The sequence below is a fragment of the Bos grunniens genome, chromosome 9 (genome assembly GCF_055505025.1).
Source record: "Bos grunniens cultivar Pamir isolate PY7600 chromosome 9, Bosgru_T2T1.0, whole genome shotgun sequence".
Lineage (NCBI taxonomy): Eukaryota > Metazoa > Chordata > Mammalia > Artiodactyla > Bovidae > Bos > Bos grunniens.
The window spans coordinates 19697166-19718744 of NC_141173.1; the positions used below are offsets into that span (position 1 = coordinate 19697166).

General features: G+C 43.6%; 1 protein-coding gene across 9 annotated transcripts in view; it reads right to left on the minus strand.

The window, feature by feature from the left end:
• Positions 1 to 698: 698 nt before the first annotated feature.
• The window catches only part of HMGN3 (high mobility group nucleosomal binding domain 3), a 36001-nt gene continuing 15120 nt past the window's right edge, over positions 699 to 21579 (minus strand). Inside the window, exons 2-7 of one of the 9 annotated variants that reach the window (XR_015132624.1) lie at positions 13209 to 13259; positions 7338 to 7367; positions 4038 to 4088; positions 1730 to 2137; positions 1510 to 1609; positions 699 to 1182 (exon numbers count right to left, since the gene is read on the minus strand). Coding sequence is in view for 6 of the 9 variants with exons in the window: in XM_086316901.1 (XP_086173027.1) it covers positions 1478 to 1609; positions 1730 to 1846; positions 4038 to 4088; positions 7338 to 7367; positions 13209 to 13259 (381 nt within the window). In the remaining 3 variants the exon portion in view is untranslated. Of the gene's footprint in view, positions 1183 to 1331; positions 1610 to 1729; positions 2138 to 4037; positions 4089 to 7337; positions 7368 to 13208; positions 13260 to 21579 lie in introns of those variants that run through there. The other 8 variants (XM_086316902.1, XR_015132623.1, XM_086316904.1 and 5 more) reach the window with 8 other exon arrangements.

Here is a 21579-nt window from a genome sequence, read left to right on the forward strand (position 1 = left end):
ATCTTTCCCAAAAGTGGTCACTTGGGAAAAGAGCATTCGAAACTGTGAAATTCTCAACAAATGGGAAAGTATTTTAATATGAATGTAACTTAGTATTGGCTTCTCAGGTGGCACTACTGGTAAAGAGCCTGCCTGTCGATATAGGATATCTAAGTGACGTGGGTTCCATTCCTGTGTTAGGAAGATCCCCTGGACCAGAAAATGACAACCCATTCCAGTGTTCTTGCCTGGAGAATCCACAGGGACAGAGGAGCCTGGTGGGCTATCGTCCATAGGGTCACAGAGTTGGACACGACTGAAGCAACTTGGCACAACACAGCACAACTTAGTATTATTTTGAAACTGGGAACATTTTCAAGGATGAGGCTGAGTTTATGGTTTTTCACTAGTTCTGGTTTAGCAGAATGCCATTCTATTTATAAGGATTTCAACAAAATAATGTTGCATTAAGTTTTATTATATGGTTGACTATTGCTGGCCACTTCTGGTATAAAGGTTATTAGAAATAATTCTACACTGGCACTCATAGATGATTCTATTAAAATAACATTTTTAAAGGCCATAAAATTAAGAAACAACCCTATATGAATTATTAGAGGGACCATCATGAGACAGACTGTACAAATTCTTTCCATCTTCTGCAGCAAGAAAATAAAACAATGCCTAAATTTAGCAAAGACACTACTAAGAGGCAGGTATTTTGCAGGCAGGAAAACCTTTTATTTTAAACCACAAATAATCAGCAGGTGGCCACAACTATCCATGTTTCATTAAAATCACATAAAACCTCGGTACAAAAGCACCACTGATTATTGCTCTAGAAAAACGGCATGAAAAAATCCAAATACGCACAGTAAAAGCACCACAGGATGCACAGGACTAAATTTTTAAAGCGAGTGCATGGAATACTGAAATCAATTTTACAGACAGCTTCCAATATTAAACTGGTATTTATTTTACTCAAGGATGATGGAAATTTCCAAAAAGCACGACTATGAGAAGGTAAAATGTCCATCCTTATATATTTTTGTATGCCAACTAGTAGAGTCCTAAAAAATTAGCATTTACAAAATACTCGGTAAAAATAGCTTTTAAAAGTTGTCCCAAGAGGTACATAAAATCAACCCCAATTTTCATGACCATTCATTCTCCCTCGTTAGCTACAGATTCAGTTTTCTGTGCCTGTGAAAAAAGAAAGGAAGACAAAAAAGACAAGAGTTACTATTAAAACTACCATAAGCCAAAGACGACTCCACCCGAGCAACATGCACAGTTTGGAACATCTGTTTTTAGCGGCTCTACTGCAAAACCGAGTTCAACTCTGGGTGTAAAAACAGACAAGGCAGGGATATATGACACAAACACTTGGCTGCATTTGTTGCTTTCTGCTTTGCAAACGACCACAAAAGCTTTGCCTGCGGGGCTCCCGCAGTTCACGATTAAAGAAAGAGAACACCACACCACTATCTGATGCTAGTCACTGCAAACGTGCAGAAACGGCTACTGTACCCTTAACTCTCACTGTTTCAATCTGCCCCTTTACTGATAGTGTGCTGGGTGGGGTACCTCTGGAGGCTGAGACACTAACAGTTGAGCGAGAGATGTGGATCTGCAATCACATTACAGGCAATAAAGAGACACATTATGAACGTGCGGTCGCTGGCTGAAGGATCCAGCAATTGCTTTCAAGACACTGATTCAATCAGCGGGAGGTGTTTGGGGCAAGTACCTCTTCAGTTTTAGTGTCACCATTTTCAGACGGTGCTGCGGTACCTTCCTTTCCAGCTTCCTGCTTCTCCTCCTTCTTCCCTTTAACACCTTTGCTAACCTTTGCTGCCGGTTCTTTCTAACAGAGGATCAAAGCACAGGGAGACAGAGTGCGTGAGACAGGGTGGGAGGTTGTGTACATTTAGCCAGCCTCCATCCAAACACAAGGGGAAGCACAAACAAGGGGTGGCTCTCAGGGGAAACCGGGAGCCCGGTTCTGCTGAGCTTTGAGTGGGTTACATGGAGGCTCCCGTGAAAATGTAACAGGCAACTCAGGAAATCCATTGGACTTTGACTTCTCCTCAAGTGTGTTTCTGGCGGGCATCCTCTCTTGATACAGTGAGAAGCGGTCCTGCCGTGGGGAGAGCAGCTGCAGGGGACACAGTGAAGTCAGGGCAGACCCAGCGAGAGCAAGCGCTGCACTTGAGGACCTGGGGCTAGAAGCTGGGAGAGCCCTTGAGAAGGAAGGCCCAGAGGAAGAAAAATTCCTGATTTTAAGACCAAGCCAGGACTGCCCTGGTGGTCCAGTGGTTAAGACTCTGCCCTGGTGGTCCAGTGGTTAAGACTCTAATGTGCTCCCAAAGCACGGGGCCCAGGTTCCATCCCTGGTTTGGGAACTAAGATTCCAGATCGCACAGGCCATGAAGTGTGACCACACCCCCGTCCCCCCACCAAAAAAAGACCAAAGCCACAAAAATAACTTCTGCTTCACAATCGCCTTTTCACGCCTCAATATACATCATTTCAAACAATGCACACGCAACAAGGGATGACGCTCTGAAGGGCAGAGTAAACAAAAGCCGTTTGGGGGTAAACTTCCTACCCCCGATAATTCTGCACTGCAATTTCCTCATCTGCCAAACAGAATATGTATCCCTACCTTAGTAGGACTGATGTGAGTGTCTATGTATAGGATGAAAGTGAAAGGCGCTCAGTCGTGTCTGACTCTTTGTGACCCCATGGACTACACAGTCCATGGAATTCTCCAGGCTAGAATACTGGATCGAGTAGCCTTTCCCTTCTCCAGGGGATCTTCCCAACCCCAGGGATCGAACCCAGGCCTCCTGCATTGCAAGCGGATTCTTTACCCGCTGAGCCACCAGGAAGGCCCACGCATAGGATGAGGGTCTGACATAGGACAAGAGGCTATCCAGGTGACTCAGTGGGTAAAGAATCTGCCCGCAATGCAGGAGCTGGAGGAGAATGTGGATTCAATCCCCGGGCTGGGAGGATCCCTTGGAGAAGCAAATGGCAATCCACTCCAGTATTCTTGCCTGGAGAATCCCCATGGACAGAGGAGTCTGGCAGGCTACAGTTCATGGGGTCACAAAGAGTCGGACATGACTGAAGCGACTGAGCACACACGCACACAGGACAAGGGCTATGTAACTGCTTGTATTCATTATTTGCTGTGTGTTTATTACTGTGTGTTAGTCGCTCAGTCATGTCCGACTCTTTGCGACCCTGAGGGGTGTTGCCTGCCAGGATCCTCTGTCCATGGGATTCTCCAGGCAAGAATACTCAAGTGGGCTGCCATTTCCTTCTCCAGGGGATCTTCCTGACCCAGGGATCAAACCCAGGTCTCCTGTTTCCCTGGTGGCTCAGCTGATAAAGAATCCACCTGTAATGCAGGCGGCCTGGGTTAGATCCCTGGGTTGGGAAGATCCCCTGGAGAAGGGAAAGGCTACCGACTCCAGTATTCTGGCCTGGAGAATTCCATGGACTGAATAGTCCTTGGGGTCACAAAGAGTCAGACATGACTGAGCGCCTTTCACCTACACTTACCTGCATTGCAGGCAGACTCTTTATTGTCTGAGCTACAAAGAAGCCTTAATTTTTCGGTAGTATTGATTAATTATTAGTCAGCAGACTGGCCTCCTAAGACCAGTTCTGGGAAGCCAGAAGCCCCTCACAAGTCCTCCACCAGCTGTTGGCAGCAGGCCCAGGCTCACTGTTCCAGAGAACCATCTGAACTGTGTGTCTCATGAGGCAGCTACCAAACTCCACCTTGGACATGAGGCTTCTCAGAGTAGCATATGCTCTGACTTCCTTTGCTGTATGGACCAAACGGAAAACAGACTCCCAGCAAAGTGTAAAAACTGTGCTCTCTGCTTTTTGAGAAAGCCTGTCTCCAGCTCGGGTGAGTTTTCTAGTCCAGGCACTGAGCCTGAATCATTAAATGTGATCTTTCCTCGGATGACTCTTGGGATATGGAATTATAATTCATTCACTGTTGAAAAAGCCAAAGCGGGGGAGGGAGCACCTCTTACCTTAGCAGATGTTTTTCTTGGTTTAGGTTCAGGTTTGGGGGGAGCAGGTTTCTGCAAAGATAAATGAAGTTATACAAATACTGAAAAAGACAACCCTCAGCACCAAAAGAAACAGCAACAAGACCGCCAAAGACAACAGTCCATTTTGACTATGATGTTCATTTCAAAAGAAAAAAATGTCCTATTTTCAGCACCAGCAAAAAGACCTCCGCATTTCATGACTATTTTTTTCATCCTGGGTTCTCAAGTCGACGAAAGGTGAGATCCGGAAGTCAATTCACTATTCCCTGGGCCAGAACAACTCTCTGGGAACACGTTTAAGCTTCTGTCTGATGTCTCTTTATTTCCTTTTATCACAGCAATGCAGCAAGAGGAACGACTCAGGCCCTCGGCCAAATGACTCTGTGAATTTGGTTCACACCGGCCTTCCAAACAGTCTAGAAATCCTAGCACCATCACAGGCGAAGCCCATCTGGGAATGAAGAGAGCTGCCCATGAAGTATTCCAAAACCAGTTCCAAATTCTCCCACCTCTGATGCGGGTTTCAAATGCCTGTCTGAGCTTGAGCTTCTTCCTACTTTTCTCTTCCAAGGCCAGTTCAAGGTGAACAGAATCTCCTGGCCACCCAGACCCTGGGCTCCCTAGAGTCTGTTATTAGGAACACAATTATGATGAGGCAGTGCTCACCGTGTGTGTGTGTGTTCAGTCACTTCAGCCGTGTCCGACTCTTTGTGACCTTATGGACTGTAGCCCACCAGACTCCTCTGTTCGTGGAATTCTCCAGGCAAGAATACTGGAGTGGGTTGCTGCGCCCTCCTCCAGGGGATCTTCCCGACCCAGGGATCGAACCTGTGTCTCTTATATCTCCTGTACTGGCAGGCAGGTTCTTTACCACTAGCGCTACCTGGGAAGCTCACAAGGTATACTGTTAGCTCCCAGAGTTCCAAGATCTTTCACAGACCTTACTAGCCAAAGGGCCCACCAGGCGACTTCTTTTTTTTCTGGCCTTGTGTGTTTCTCCCCACTCCTGGGAGCAGTGGCCCCCTGCCCTGTGGCCCCAGGTCCCTCCACACAAGGCTTCAGCCTGGCTGCTTCCTAAGGACCTGAGATGGGTACAAAGAGACACGGGGGCAGTTTAAACCTGTGGTTTTTCTAAAGCTATCTTAGGGCAAATATTTCTCTCGCTCATGGAGCTAGGAAAAAATTATACCTCTCTCCTGGCACCAGGGAGCATGGTTTTTAAATAGAAAACACTGCCCAGAGTACCTCCTCCACGCCCCCACCCCATCCCCTCCCCCCATGGAGAAACACACGTTCCCCCAGTGCCTCCAGGCGTCCAGGGCCATGCCGAATCTGGCCCTTTCCATCAAGGTCATAAACTGAAATTATAATCACTTCAATTCCGGAAGACTGGTCGTCGGACATAACCTCTCAAATAAGAAAAGGAAATTGAGCTTGAAAGGCAGGGGCTGTTTTCCTTAATCCTCTGACCACCATAAATTTGCTCCCCAAATATATCAGCTTGCATAGCTCCTAAATTTTCAGGATATAAAACATTTTACTTCAGGCTTTGATACACTGTACTAACATGTCCTTGTTTTCTCAATTTACAGCAAGACGGACCTTTTCCCCCTAAACTCAGCATTGGTGTTTCAATGGGACAGGAAATGGTGATGTTTTTGTAGTCTGTAATCCCACCGGCTTCCGAGGCTCTGCGTCAGCACCGCGGGCCATACTGTCAGTGGAAGATATTATATTGCTGGACCCTGGTGCTCAACAGAGGCCTTGTTTTATTTTTTGGTTTTTGACTTAAAGGTCTGCCCCCCCTTGATAGGCTAGACATCCATGCAATACAATGGCTTTCAGCATAATCTACAGGAAAATCTAAAAGAGTTAAGACACAGCTTTTCAACCACAGTGAAAATCACACCACCGGACAAGTGTAACATCTTTTGTGTTGGTGTATTGTGTTGGTATTTGTAGCAAAATCTGGATTAACTATGTACACACACAAACACACCGCCCAGGTCTTAACCTTCCAGGTGACTCTGATGCTGCTTCTTAGCTTGGGCCTCATGTGGCGCTAGTAGTGAAGAACCTGCCTACCAACGCAGGAGACACAGGAGACGTGATCCTTGGGTCAGGAAGATCCCTTGCAGAAGAAAATGGCAACCTACTCCAATGTTCTTGTCTGGAGCACCTATGGACAGAGGAGCCTGGTGGGCTGCAGTCCATGGGGTCGCAAAGAGTCAGACACACCTGAAGTGACTTCCACGCACACATGTGGAACACTGGCTCAACCCAACCTAAACCCATACTTCCGAACTTGAGAATGGTTCCAATACCTTTTTCTTTCCTTTTCTTTTAAATTTGTGAAACAAGTTTAGCAAAAATATATTGAGAAGAAAAGCCAGAAACTGATATATATTTTTTTAATTTGTGAAGTTTCCAATATCCATTTTGGCTTGGATTCCCTGCATTGTGCCAGGCACAGGTGTGGGCTGAGAAGAAAGCCAGGCTCCCTTGAAGGTCCCAGTGCCATCTAGTATGGGCTGTGAGCCAAGAGGTCAATGCCTTTCCCCCTGCATCTCAGTGGGCAGCGCACGTCCCCCTCCAGAGAGCTGGGCTGACTGGTCTTGGCAGGAGGAGGCCGGGCACACGAACAGGCTGGGCGGAAGGAGCACCGGATTCAGCCAGGAGCATGGCAGGGTGAGGAAGGCTGGGGCACAGTCTTGTAAGGCTTGATCACTGCCCATCCAAGCTTCAATGCTCTTAACCCACGACCCTTCCTTGGGCTTGGCCTGGAGAGGGAGACCCCAGGTGGCAGACTGGAAATGGTTCCTTTTTTTTTTTAAAAGATTCTCTGCTTCTGAAGTGAGGCTACAGCCTATGGATTCAGAGGACTTCCAGAACATTCTGACTAAGGTATGGATTTTCTCTTTCTCATGGAGAGAGAATCAAGACTTCTTGTCTCCTTTGGTACATTAGGTACAGAATAGGAGATGAGGGCTTTGCTAATAACGTCACTCTACATCACACGGCTCCAGCCATATCAAACAACTTCCTGGGCTTCGTATGCTTGCTCGCTGGGCTGGCCACCTTTCTTTACCAGCGTATTTGATTAAGTGAATTGCTTGGCAACACTTGTCAAACCTGCTCGAAATCCTGACCCAGGTAATTTCCAAAAAGGAAATTAAACAAAGCTCGAGGGAAACACCACCTTAGTCTTCATTCTGCTGCCGTGGATAGGAGGAGTGTGTGTTCGTAAGAGCTAACAACAGTGGGGGCCAAAGTACTCACCGCTGACAACCTGGCAGACCGTCTGGTGGGCTACAAAGGAAAAGAAACACAAAACATAATTCTTCGTGATTTTGCACAATCAAGCTGATTTTTTAAAAAGTTCATTCTTACTGTCTTACTTTGTTGACAGAATAGTACGCATGAGTCCCATTAATCCCCCACCTCAACCCCCGGTGAGCACAGTTAAACATACCCCAAGTGCCCTGAGCACTGGAACATTCCAGAAGTGTCTGTAAAGAGATGCAGGTGCAGTGTTCAAAGAAACGGCCTCTCACAGGGGAGGGCACCGTGGGCAAGGCCGGGGAGATGCGTTTAGGCTGCAACCCAAAGCACCATCTACTGTGTGATAAAATGGGCCGCGGGGGCACTGAGGCGCTACTTCAGAACCAGTCCAGTCTGACTCGCATTCCTCACGAATGGAACCGAAGCTTAAAAATTTACACAAAAAGAGACTTATATAATTGTGCGGAAACCGAAATAGGAGTCCCCTCCCTGGTTACTATGTTAGAAAAGAGAAGGACTACAAATCTTAGGCAGTTAACAACCACAGCTTCCTTTTACCTGTAACAAAATAAACACAATGATTGATCTATGAAATGCACATCGCTGAAAGATTTAAATAGAGTAAAAAGCTCTTTTCATTTGGAAGTTTACAAATTTAGAGGACCTGTTGAGATTAGAATTTTTCAAGGAAATCTTTTTCCTCAAGGATGGTGCAACTTCACAGCAAAGGAGATGGTAAAGAAAATTACTAAGAGCAGAAATGTTCTACATATTTCAGAAAAACGCACATACAACTGATACTCTGCTCCTCACCCACCAAAGACAGAGCCTCAAGGGATTTCACTTTCTACAAGTACAACTTCCTTTCTTTATAAGTGTTCCAGGAGCAAATACTCCTCCCGTTCTCTTCGGTCCATCTAGAACAGTGTATCACCTAACATATAGTAGATATGCAAGTACACTCATAAAAAAAAAAAGGAACTCAAGCTTTTCTCTAATTTGCTGCCTTATTCGGACTCTGCCTCATGACAGTAACTTAAAGGTCTCAAATAATCTTTTTGACGGTCAGTGCAAATGATCAGCAGAAACCTGGCTCACAATTCCAAGGAATCATGGAATTCTCAAGTCAGTCTGGGTGAGCTGGTCAAGGCCAAAGGGCCTTGGAGTGTTTCTTGCCATCTCCACATCGAAGAATTTTCTTGCTGAAAATAGCCAGAGGAAGCTAAAGCTGTCTTTCTTTAAACTACAGAAGGAAATGAAGGGCCAGAGCCTCCAGGAATAATTTTAACCCTGGGTTCGCGTGCACAGCTCAGAGCTGGACTTCAGGTGGGTGGGCAGAAGTGTCGAGTCAGAAGACCGTGCAGACATGTCGCTGCACAGGGTCAGGGGGTGCACAGCGCGACACACAATGCGGGTCTTCCCTCCCGCCCCTCGTCTGTAACCCTTCTGCACGGAACCATCTTCTCTAGCACTTCTGTAGCTCTGATGCCTCGCGGGGGCCCTCAGCAAACACGGAAGTGACTGGACGGGGTGAGCAACAGACACGCACAGCAAGAGTGAACTCGCAGGGAGCGGTGCCAAGGCCACTAGTTACTTAGGATCCAGTTTGGAGCCTGAAAAGGGGCCAACAGGTTAACCATTATTTACAACTGCCTCCCTATCAACCAACGAGCTGTTCTGAGTAAGAGCTCATTGAAGGTAAGCCAGATCCTGTGAAAAATTTCCCAACTCGATGGTTCTCTGCTCCCTCCCTCTCCAGGCAAGAGGGGAACACACGAAGAGGCAGAGTGATGTCACACCCCCACTCCCACCCTGGGATTTCCAGAGGCATTCCAACAGGGCACTGGCCTGCCAGCTGTTCCCATCCAAATGACTCACTACCTTTTCATAATTCAGGTCCAGTACAAGAGTTTCAAAATAAAAAGCCTACAGAACGCATGCAAAACAAAGTCTGCCTTTCTAGGCTATCTAAATGGAGCCATATCTAAAAAGCATATATTTTACAGTAAAATGATTTTATGACTTCCTGCCTAAAATTTACCAGCTCTTCTTTCTATGTCAGGGAAGGAAAAAAAAAAAAAAACAAACAACAACTTCTCTTAAATATTCTTCTCTTAAACCATCCTAAGGGATGCTCTTTCTCACTGCAGAGAGGGGAGGCTGAAACAAACTTTCGCTCACAGTCAGTAGTACTGACTTTGCACCAAGTGTGTATACCTTCCTGGAAAGTTTCATCACATTTCACAAATCTTCCTACAAATGACCGGACTGTATTTACTGGATATAAAGTAGACCAGGCTGCTCTTCTCCCTTCTTTCAAACACTAGAATTCAAAGTATTCATTTGAGACTCACATTGTGGGGCAGAACTACTATTTTAAAAAAAGATAAGATGTAAAATAAAAGATAAGATTTAAAAAAAAAGATAAGAATTTCTCTCAATAAACAAGGCTTTACTATATAGCACAGGGAACTATATTCAATATCTTGTAATACAGTGGAAAGAATTTTAAAAAAGAATATAGATGTATACATATATGTGTATCACCAAATCATTTTGTTATGTGCCTGAAACACAATATGGTAAATCAACTACACGTCAATTAAAAAAAAAGGTCTTTCCGTTTGTTGATTGTGAATCCGCAGGAAAAGTGGCCAAAAGAGCAGTTCTCAGGGGAAAAAAGGAAGGCTTTTAGAATGATGGGTCGTTAAGAGTTATAGAAAAAACGTGAGGGTTTGTTACTGCGGTACACAGGTGCTGGACAAAATGGAATTATTCAGTAGGCATTGACTGATCACCTGATAAACTCCCTAGGCTGGACAAAATTATCGTGAGGGCTACTACGAAAGATATGGAGTTTTTAATGTCCTGCAAAAGCAACACAGAAGTCTGATCTCAATATGACAGAATTCCCTGGGAGAGCTGGAGACAAGCAGAATCACTGGACTTAGCTGAATACTGCTCAAAACATATACGCCATTCCAGTGGAACTGAGAAGTATATTTACTTTTATGAGACTTCTTAATGCTTCTGTGCTTCACCATGCACTTCCAAGCAAAGCCCACAAGTCAAGTTGCTTTTAACTTTCATAAACAAATGAAGAGCTAGGTCGAATTTCCCTTCTTTGCAGAATTGAGAAGTGGAGCAGGATGCGTATCAGGGTCTTGACTGGAGGACGGAGAAGACAGAGAAAAGGCACTGGGTGACCAGATTCTTTTTTTTTTGGGGGGGGTGGGCCATGACGTGTGGCACGCGGGATCTTATATAGCTTCCTGACCAGAGATTGAACCCGGGCCTCCGGCACTGGGAGTGCAGAGTCTTAACCACTGGACCACCACGAAGTCCCATGACCAGATTTACAATGACCCCAAAAGGGGCATGAGGACAGGGGATTTTGAGTCAGAAGACTCAGACGGCTTTCCTGGTGCTGCAACTGACAAGGTGTGACACCTGAAGGAAAAGTATGTTATTTCTCTGAGAACCTTTTCCGCTCTTGTTATATGGGGATAACAACTCGTGCCTCTGTTGACCAAAACAGTGCTTCTCTGACATAAATTACTCCCTCTGATTGCTTTTTCTTCATAGCAGACTTCTGATCATTTTATTTTCTCTCTCTTTCTCCCTTCTACAGCGGAAGCTCCATGAAGGCAGAGAGACTTTTGCTCCTTTGTTCACTATGCAATCTGCACAGCCTGGTGCATTCAAGTGTTCCATACGTCTTGTGGTTGCTTTGGTCGGAATGCTGTTGCTGTTGTTCAGTCGTTAAGTCAGTCGTGTCTGACTCTTCGCAACCCCCTGGACTCCAGCATATCAGGCTTCCCTATTCTTCACCATCTCCCAGAGTCTGCTCAAACTCATGTCCACTGAGTCAGTGATGCCATTCAGCCATCTCATCCTCTGTCACCCCCTTCCCCACCTGCCCTCAATCTCCCCCAGTATTAGGGTCTTTTCCAATGAGTCGGCTCTGTGCATGGCCAACTATCTCTATGGAAATCCCGAAGTGCTCTCTCCCCTTATTCCAGGGTTAAATTAAGGGTCAGCTCAAACAATGGAGGTGAAAATCTGCCCAGTGTAATAACGGTAGCCTATCACTTTGGTCATCTATTGTCCAGATACTATACTCTGCACTATGCCCTTCAAATACCGTGGAGAAGATTTTTAAAAGGGGATCCTCCTTTGTAACTGATATTTATTGAATGTAGACTAGGCTGGGCATACTCAGTGACATAACTAGAAAACCCCATCAATTCAGCGGGGAAAATCAATCAATATATGATCAAATAGTTCTTATCCCAAAGCACTTCTAATTAACCAACCTTTTCACTTTTTAAACAATTGTGTTGGTGTCCTGAAGACAAATCATAAGTTTTAATCTGGTCCTGATTTAAATGATAGGAAGAGTCTTTTCTAGGAAAGATTTCTGATAGCAGTAAGATAATACATGCAATCAAATAGAACATTAAAAATAATAATGTAAAAATGTAAGTAATAAAAATTCTGAGGCTAAAAGAATATGCATAAGACAACTGTATGAGCAAAAATCTTGTTCATATATTCTAATCAGCTTGCTTTTAGTGTTGAAAGGAGGGAAAAGATGTTTTCACTATCCATGATCTGTTGTACGTAATGGTTTCTAGGTTTTCTGACAGATCAATTTAAATAGCAGTCCCCAAGGAGAAACCCAAATGCATTTGTGCCCAAACCTAAAAACATTAAGGCGTATTACACTTAGTCAACTGTCCTACAGATTACATTTCACCATTTTCCAGAAAACTCAAGCGCTGAAACTTTGGTATAACATTTTTTTGTTTGTTTCTACCATTTGTTTAGTGACTTGACCTTGGATTGCCAGTTTTACCTCCCAAGCTCTGCTAGACACTGAAAACTGGGTAAATGCATGGCGGGGACTCGGCTATAAGCAGTTCTGTTTGTTCTGCTTTTGAATTATTTCTTTACAGATTCTGTTGAAGATTTTCCATTCGGCCGAACAAACTTCCTTTTACAAATCATGTGTAGGGGTTTTGCTCTCATGACAACCTCTGAATTATTAACACAATATGAGTCACCCAATCAAAGAATCTGTAACTAGATATTGTTTTCGTCTCTCTCGTGACCCCTTTTAGTTTATAAGTTCAAGGGTTAAGAGCTGCAGTGTTTCCACACACTGTAAAGCTCTGTGCAAAAGGGAATGGCTGTCATCACAGTAACCATCTCATTTGCTACTTTTCTAGCTCATCTCCTTTTAGAAGTTCATGATATTGCCATGGAAGGTCAAATGCAAGTATCTCTTCCAAGTTCCTAGCCTTTTGGAGTTTTCTGTATTTTCACACAGAGCTTCTTTGACTTATTATCTAATTATCCCAAACCCTAAGAATTTTCCTGGTTAAAAATAAAAAACTTTAAAATCCTGACATTTTACGTATCTTTTGTAATTTTTGACTTTAGAAGACGACCGCTTTTAGGCAAATACTCAGAACCCAAACGGTAATTTATAGTTCACTCACTGGAGTGGAGAATTTATTAAATCAACAGTCTTTCATTTCCTTACTGTGAAAGGCACACTTTGTTCTCCTTGATGAATTTACCTATTATCTCACTCTTTGCCCAGGAGGAATTCTCAGTATCTGCTTTAACAGACAGCAGTACTCACAAGCAGAAACATAAACACAGTAAGTGGAAAACACCTCCTGAGTGCCCCTGACTGAAACCTGCCCAGGCCCAGGGCAGTGACACAGCCACAGGTCTGTCTCTGGTTTACATAGTCTCAGCAATCCGGTTTAGAAGAGGAGTCATTCAGACGCAGACAGTCGTAACAACACTAGAAGTTCCAGTTAATGATTAAATACGGGATGTCAAAGATACACTTACCTCCTGTTTAGTTACTTTGGATCCATCCTTCCCCTCTGTATTCTCTGGAGACTAAAAAGAAAATATTTGGGTGAATTGTATTTAAGTTGGAAAATGCATATTAAAAGACCACATAAGCCAATGATAATCTCCAGGGAAAAGAAAATTTGTAAAAGGATACGTTTTACACACACACACACACACACACAGAGCATTTATCTGCATAACTGCTCTAATATTAAACCAGAATTGTTGCAAGAACTGATCTGAGCCCCTGTTCTCAATGTACATTCACTTGAAGCAATTTTCATTGATTTCTCTTGCCACCGGGGGAAAAGAACAGGGAGCCAATAGTCACTTTGTTCCCTAAGATGAGAGCAGGAAAAGCCCAGGCCAAGGGCAAAACTGTTATTTTCACCCCATACTCGCCTAGCTTTGATTCTAGCCCATTTCCTGATAAGACCTGACACATTTATCATGAATTCCCATTTTTCCATCAGTAACTCCAGGGTCTCTCCCACACTCCCGGCCCCAGCGGAATGGCCCAGCACCCAGCCACCCTAGCTGATTTCTTTCCAGAGTTTGATCCATCCCCCCAGGCAGCATCTGCCCACTCTTGTGATAGCGCAAACCTGACTCCTTTCCAGACTCCATAAATACACTTAGATTTATAAGGCAAATCAATTATGTCAATATATTTTTATTGGCTATACAATAAACAAGATGAAAACAATAATAATCAGAAAATTAAAACTATTTGACACAACACAGGAATAGAGTGGGTTTCCCAAGTGGCGCTAGTAGTAAAGAACCTGCCTCCCAGTGCAGGAGACTTAAGAGAGGTGGGTTCAATCCCTGGGTGGGGAAGAACCCCTGCAGAAGGGAACGGCTACCCACTCCAGTATTCTTGCCTGGAGAATCCCATGGACAGAGGAGCCTAGCGGGCTACGGTCCATAGGGTCGCAAAGAGTTGGACACAACTGAAGTGACTCATCGGACAAGCACGCAGGAATAGAGGAGTGGCTCAGACAGTAAAGAATCTGCTTATAATGTAGGAGAACCAGATTTGGTCCTTGGGTCGGGAAGATGTCCTGGAGAATGGAAGGGCTACCCACTTCAGTACTCTTGTCTGGAGAATTCCATGGACAGAGAAGCCTGGTGGGGCTACACTCCATAGGGTCACAAAGAGTCGGACACAACTGAGCAACTAACACACACACAGGAATAGAGTTCCCAGGACAAAAAAAATACAAATAGCAAACTGACATTTGATACAATGCATGGCTTAGGAATGGAGAAGGCAATGGCACCCCACTCCAGTACTCTTGCCTAGAAAATCCATGGACAGAGGAGCCTGCTGGGCTGCAGTCCATGGGGTGGCTAACAGTCGGACATGACTGAGTGACTTCCCTTTCACTTTTCACTTTCATGCACCGGAGAAGGAAATGGCAACCCACTCCAGTGTTCTTGCCTGGAGAATCCCAGGGACGGGGAAGCCTGCTGGGCTGCCGTCTATGGGGTCGCACAGAGTCGGACACGACTGAAGCGACTTAGCAGCAGTAGCAGCATGGCTTAGAAAAGAAAACAGCTATGTGGTAATGCCTAGTCTGATAAAATGAGAAAAACATTTAAATACTCCTCAAACCCACTGTTTGCTGGTGTTAGTGACACTGTAAATCAATATATTTTCAAAGAACAATCTGGCAATATAAAAAAGACACAGAGGACTAATCATGTAATGACAGAGTAATTCTGATTTTGGAAACTGGAACCAAGACTCAGAGAAAGCAACAAGAAGCTTTGTAAAAATACCGTTTTGTTTGTACTCTTTCTAATATGAAGTAACTGGAAACGACTCACAGGATCAGTAAATAACAGACAAATGTTTAGATAAACAATGTAATTATTAATGTTATGGGATTAAAAATAGTTAAGCTATGTGAACATATGGAAAGTCCACATAAAGTAAGATTAAATTTAAACACTTAGGTTACAGGAAAATCCCTGGCAGACCAGTGGTTAGGACTCCACACTTTCACTGCTGAGGGGCTGCGTTCAATCTCAGGTAGGGGAACTAAGATCATGTGAGCTGCACAGTGCGGCCAAAAAATATTAATAAATAAATGCTTAGATGATAAAGTAATATGTAAAAGTCAGGTCAGAAATAGATAAAGTCTTTGAGAAAGACAAAAGCTTTTCTTCTATGCAAACAACACAGTAAGCCTCTTCTTCCCTGGGACTGCCTGTTACCCAGTCTACGGATTTCTCTCTCTTCAGAACCTCCCAGATCCATGGAGTTCTCTCCTGTTTCCCCATCAAGCAACTATTTTTCCCCTCATCCATGGAATCCTCTCTATCAAGGAAAACAGAGCTTCTCTTTTCTCTCCCCACTCTCTGGCACAGGAATGTCTGGCTCATAGATCTTGTGCTGTATCAGGTGGCTGAGTTAGAGACAGAAAAATCTCGGATAATCTAAAAGGTGAGCCATTTGGCTTTGTCCATTTCCCCAGTTACCACTGTGACCCTTCTGGCCACAAACCAGACGCTGTGTTGTCTGAAGTGCTGGGCTCTCATTCTTACTTATCAGGCCACACTTACTTATCGGCCCAGATCTGATCTGGGCTACCCTCTACCTGGAACTGACAGGCTTTTAAAGAAGCAGCACACAGCTACTACTAATTTGTTTTTTGGCCATGTGGGATGTTAAGTTTCTTGACCAGGGATTGAATCTACCCTCCCTGCATTGTAAGCGCTGAGTCTTAACCACTGGACTTCCAGGGAAGTCTCCACACAGCTTCTACTGACATTAAATGACATTAAAATTTTTTTTTTTTCTTAAACTGGTATCATCCACAAATTTTTTTCCTTAGACTGATATTAACGACATTATGTTCAATATGCTTCCCGCCAGTGGATTTGTGACAGCAATATGACTGATCACTCTCTAAACTGACCTAATATTGTTCGTATTGGATGCAAATTATTGAAAAAGAGAAACTTGGAAACAACCCCCGCACCCCCCAAAAGAAGGCAGGTATAACTGAATATGTTAATTCTTCCAGATGAATGAATGAGCCTAAGACTGGAAACGGGAAGAGAGACAAATGTAGAAAAGCTGGTTTGTCTGGCAACTACTCTACGAGATCACTCTATAAACAAGCACATAGCAAACTGGTAGGCAGGAACAACCCAAATGATCTTCACCCTGGGATCAGTGGGGTTCTGCGGCACACATGCAGGTCCAGACACCACTTCACTCTTGGCTCCCTAGCTCAGAGCCGTGTGATCTGGGACAGTGACCTGATCATGCGACTCCGTCTCTTTCTCTGATCAATGATAGTGACACCTAACTCAAAGGGTCACGTTTACAATCAAGCGAGATACTGGGGAGAGCATTTCATAGACTGAATGGCTATACAGACGTTATACAACAAAACATATAAGACCTTCAGTCAGTCAGTTCAGTTGCTCAGTCGTGTCCAACTCTGTGACCCCATGAATCGCAGCACGCCAGGCCTCCCTGTCCATCACCATCTCCCAGAGTTCACTCAAACTCACGTCCATCGAGTCGGCGATGCCATCCAGCCATCTCATCCTCTGTCATCCCCTTCTCCTTCTGCCCCTAATCCCTCCCAGCATCAGAGTCTTTTCCAGTGAGTCAACTCTTCTCATGAGGTGGCCAAAGTACTGGAGTTTCAGCTTTAGCATCAGTCCTTACAAAGAACACCCAGGGCTGATCTCCTTTAGAATGGACTGGTTGGATCTCCTTGCAGTCCAAGGGACTCTCAAGAGTCTTCTCCAACACCACACTTCAAAAGCATCAATTCTTCAGTGCTCAGCCTTCTTCACAGTCCAACTCTCACATCCATACATGACCACTGGAAAAACCACAGCCTCGACTAGACGGACCTTTGTTGGCAAAGTAATGTCTCTGGTTTTCAATATGCTATCTAGGTTGGTCATAACTTCTCTTCCAAGGAGTAAGCGTTTTTTAATTTCATGGCTGCAGTCACCATGTGCAGTGATTTTGCAGCCCCCCAAAATAAAGTCTGACACTGTTTCCACTGTTTCCCCATCTATTTCCCATCAAGTGATGGGACCAGATGCCATGATCTTAGTTTTCTAAATGTTGAGCTTTAAGCCTACTCTCCACTTTCACTTTCATCAAGAGGCTTTTTAGTTCCTTTTCACTTTCTGCCATAAGGGTGGTGTCATCTGCATATCTGAGGTTATTGATATTTCTCCCAGCAATCTTTGATTCCAGCTTGTGTTTCTTCCAGCCCAGTGTTTCTCATGATGTACTCTGCATAGAAGTTAAATAAGCAAGGTGACAATATACAGCCTTGACGTACTCCTTTTCCTATTTGGAATCAGTCTGTTGTTCCATGTCCAGTTCTAACTGTTGCTTCCTAACCTGCATATAGGTTTCTCAAGAGGCAGGTCAGGCGGTCTGGTATTCCCATCTCTTTCAGAATTTTCCACAGTTTATTGTGATCCACACAGTCAAAGGCTTTGTAGTAACAATTTTTATTTGAGTATAGAAGTAAAATAAAGAACCACCTTTTAATCCTGAAATTCTAGACTTCCATATTTGTGACTGAGCCGTATCTACTAAGGCATATTTGTCTTAATGAGTCTGTAAATTATCAAATATGATATATTAAATTCAATAGAGCCTTGAGGTTTAACGCAATTCCTTACATCCAGATTCCCTGCAACCTTGTCATCTGCTTCTGTTACACAGAATAACAGGTATACAATTTCAGAAAGACCTACCACCTTCAGACTGTCTTATCACACACTGCTAACACTTAGCCACGAGGCTGGAGAGAGCAGGAGGTCATGGTATAAAGGAATCAAAAGAGAAGCCTGAAGCTTTCATCCGAGATTTTGAGGAATAAAAACGAAGAAAAGGGAGAAATAAGGCTTGGGGGTGTACATAGATGATCTCAGATATACTTCAACCACCTTGTGAGCAGAAGGGAAGAATGAAGTGAGTGAGAGAGGATGCAGGGGGTTCCAAGGCAGACAGGTTCTTGCCCACTCCCCTAGACAGGGTTGCTGCTGCTGCTGCTAAGTCGCTTCAGTTGTGTCCGACTCTGTGTGACCCCACAGACGGCAGCCCACCAAGCTCCCCCATCCCTGGGATTCTCCAGGCAAGAACACTGGAGTGGGTTGCCATTGCCTTCTCCAATGCATGAAAGTGAAAAGTGAAAGTGAAGTCGCTCAGTTGTGTCCGACTCTTCGAGACCCCATGGACTGCAGCCTACCAGGTTCCTCCGCCCATGGGATTTTCCAGGCAGGAGTACTGGAGTGGGTTGCCATTGCCTTCTCTAGACAGGGCAGACTCACGCTAATCTACTTCGAACGCAGAATGGCCAAGAAGGCAGAGAACCACGGTCTAACAAAAAAGCTCTTCACATATCTGAGGCTCCTTCAGTACCCAAGTGGATGGCGCAAGTCAGCAGGCACCTGGATCACTGAACACCTGGTAACCCAATGGAAAAGGAGACTCACCCGAGAGCACAAACTGTGTACGGCAAAAATCAACAGGTAGTTGAACTTTTTAAAACTGCCAAATTCTGAAAATGAAAGCAGGCTCCTTGAAATTAAAAAGAACTCAAAACGTAAAGTCTAGACCAGGTACAGCAGAAGAAATAATGAATTGTCATGGAGTGCTGAGGAACTAGCCCAGAATGCAACAAACAGCAATAAGGAGATAAACAGTATGAAAGACAGGTTAGGAGACATGGTGGTTAACTGCAAGGATCCACATACGTTTAACAGACTTGCAGAAGCAGAGATCAGAGACGCTGGTAGGAAGGCAAAGGCATAATGGGTGAGAATTTTCCCAAACTGAAGTCATGAGTCTCCAGATGAAAAACTCACACCAAGGAACAAACTGGAAACAAAACAAAGCAAACATATACAATGAGACATAATAAAACTACAGAAAGTCAAAGAAAATGAAGAAAGTCATTAAAAGTTTCCAGAATTAAGAGATGGATTATTTTCAAAGAATTAACTTCTCACCAGAATCTGTAAACAGCAAACTCCAGAGAAATGTTCAGGAGTTGAGGAAAAGTGTCAGCCTAAAATTTTACACCCAGCTATCATTCAAGAGGAAAGGTAAAATGAAGATATGTCATAAATACTAAGAGAGTTTACTGCCAACAGAGTCTTTTTTTCAACAAGGATCTAAAACTAAAGGATCAAATTCAGCAATAAGAAAAGAGAATTGAGATGAAAGAAAAACGTATAAGAAAAAAGTATAAAATATATTGGCAAATCTATTAATTGTAGATACTAATATCTATTTCACGTGTGTTTAAAATATCTCAATAGAAGTCATAAACTAGTGTTGCCCTATAAAATTATAAAATGTAATTTTAGATTTTTGAATAGCCACATGAAGAAAGTAAAAAGACAAAGGTGAAACTAATTTTGATAATATATTTCATTTAGCTGAAGATACCTAAAACGTTATCATTTCAACATGCTATCAAGATTCAAATTATTAATCAGGTATGTGACAAACGTTCTTCACACTAAATCTTCAAATCCTGGCATGTATTTTACATTTACAGCACACTTCCACTCAAATGCCAAGTTTTCACTAGGAATCAGTTCATTCAGTTCAGTCGATCAGTCATGCCCAACTCTTTGCGACCCCATGAATTGCAGCACGCCAGGCCTCCCTATCCATCACCAACTCCCGGAGTTCACTCAAACCCACGTCCATCGAGTCGGTGATACCATCTAGTCATCTCATCCTCTGTCGTCCCCTTCTCCTCCTGCCCCCAATCCCTCCCAGCATCAGAGTCTTTTCCAATGAGTCAACTCTTCACACGAGGTGGCCAAAGTACTGGAGCTTCAGCTTTAGCATCATTCTCTCCAAAGAACACCCAGGGCTGATCTTCAGGATGGAATGGTTGGATCTCCTTGCAGTCCCAGGGACTCTCAAGAGTCTTCTCCAACACCACACTTCAAAATCATCAACTCTTTGGTGCTCAGCTTTCTTCACAGTCCAACTCTCACATCCATACATGACCACAGGAAAAACCATAGCCTCGACTAGACGGACCTTTGTTGGCAAAGTAATGTCTCTGCTTTTCAATATGCTATCTAGGTTGGTCATAACTTTTCTTCCAAGGAGTAAATAAGCGTCTTTTAATTTCATGGCTGCAGTCACCATGTGCAGTGATTTTGGAGCCCCAAAAAATAAAGTCTGACGCTGTTTCCACTGTTTCCCCATCTATTTCCCATCAAGTGATGGGACCAGATGCCATGATCTTCGTTTTCTGAATGTTGAGCTTTAAGCCTACTTTTTCACTCTCCTCTTTCACTTTCATCAAGAGGCTCTTTAGTTCCTCTTCACTTTCTGCCATAAGGGTGGTGTCATCTGCATATCTGAGGTTATTGATATTTCTCCCAGCAATCTTGATTCCAGCTTGTGCCTCTTCCAGCCCAGCATTTCTCATGATGTACTCTGCATAGAAGTTAAATAAGCAGGGTGACAATATACAGCCTTGACAGACTCCTTTTCCTATTTGGAACCAGCCTGTTGTTCCATGTCCAGTTCTAACTGTTGCTTCCTGACCTGCATATCGGTTTCTCAAGAGGCAGGTGGTCTGGTATTCCCATCTCTTTCAGAATTTTCCACAGTTTATTGTGATCCACACAGTCAAAGGCTTTGGCGTAGTCAATAAGGAATACCTGACCCATATTTAGAGGTCATAAACTTTATTGTATTTTCACATATCCAGGTTGTTGCAAACATGTTTAAAACCTTCTAATAACTGAATCGAATATCAGCTTTTAAATTTAAATTGATGAAATTAAAATTTTTAAACTTGGCTCATTCTTTCTCAGTGGCTAACAGCCTCGTGTAGTTAGTGGCTGCCATCCTGGGTGGCACAGGTCTAGACAATAACAACCATAAAAGATGAGAGGAGGGGGAACACAGCATCCCCATCTCCAGCATGGGAGGGTCCTGGTTTTGTTCTGGAGGATTATACAGACATAGAATCATTTAAGATCATACTAAAATAAAAATTTAAAGACAGGCATTATGTTTTTTAAGAAAATAAAAAAGAATCTATACACTTAAAAAATCAGGAGGGGTGAAATAAAGCAAATTTTACACATCAAAGACAGGAAAGAAAAGAGGAAAACACATGATAAATAGAAACCACAAAATAAGTCATTAGAAAAAGTCCACATATATTAGTTATCATAATATACCTAAACAAATTACACTCATTCATTATAATGTCAAATAACAAAAGAAATAGCATGCAATATGTGATTACTTGTAAATTTCAAAACATGCACAAATCAATATTATGGATTTATATATAACATACACATCATGAACATCTAAAATCATGAC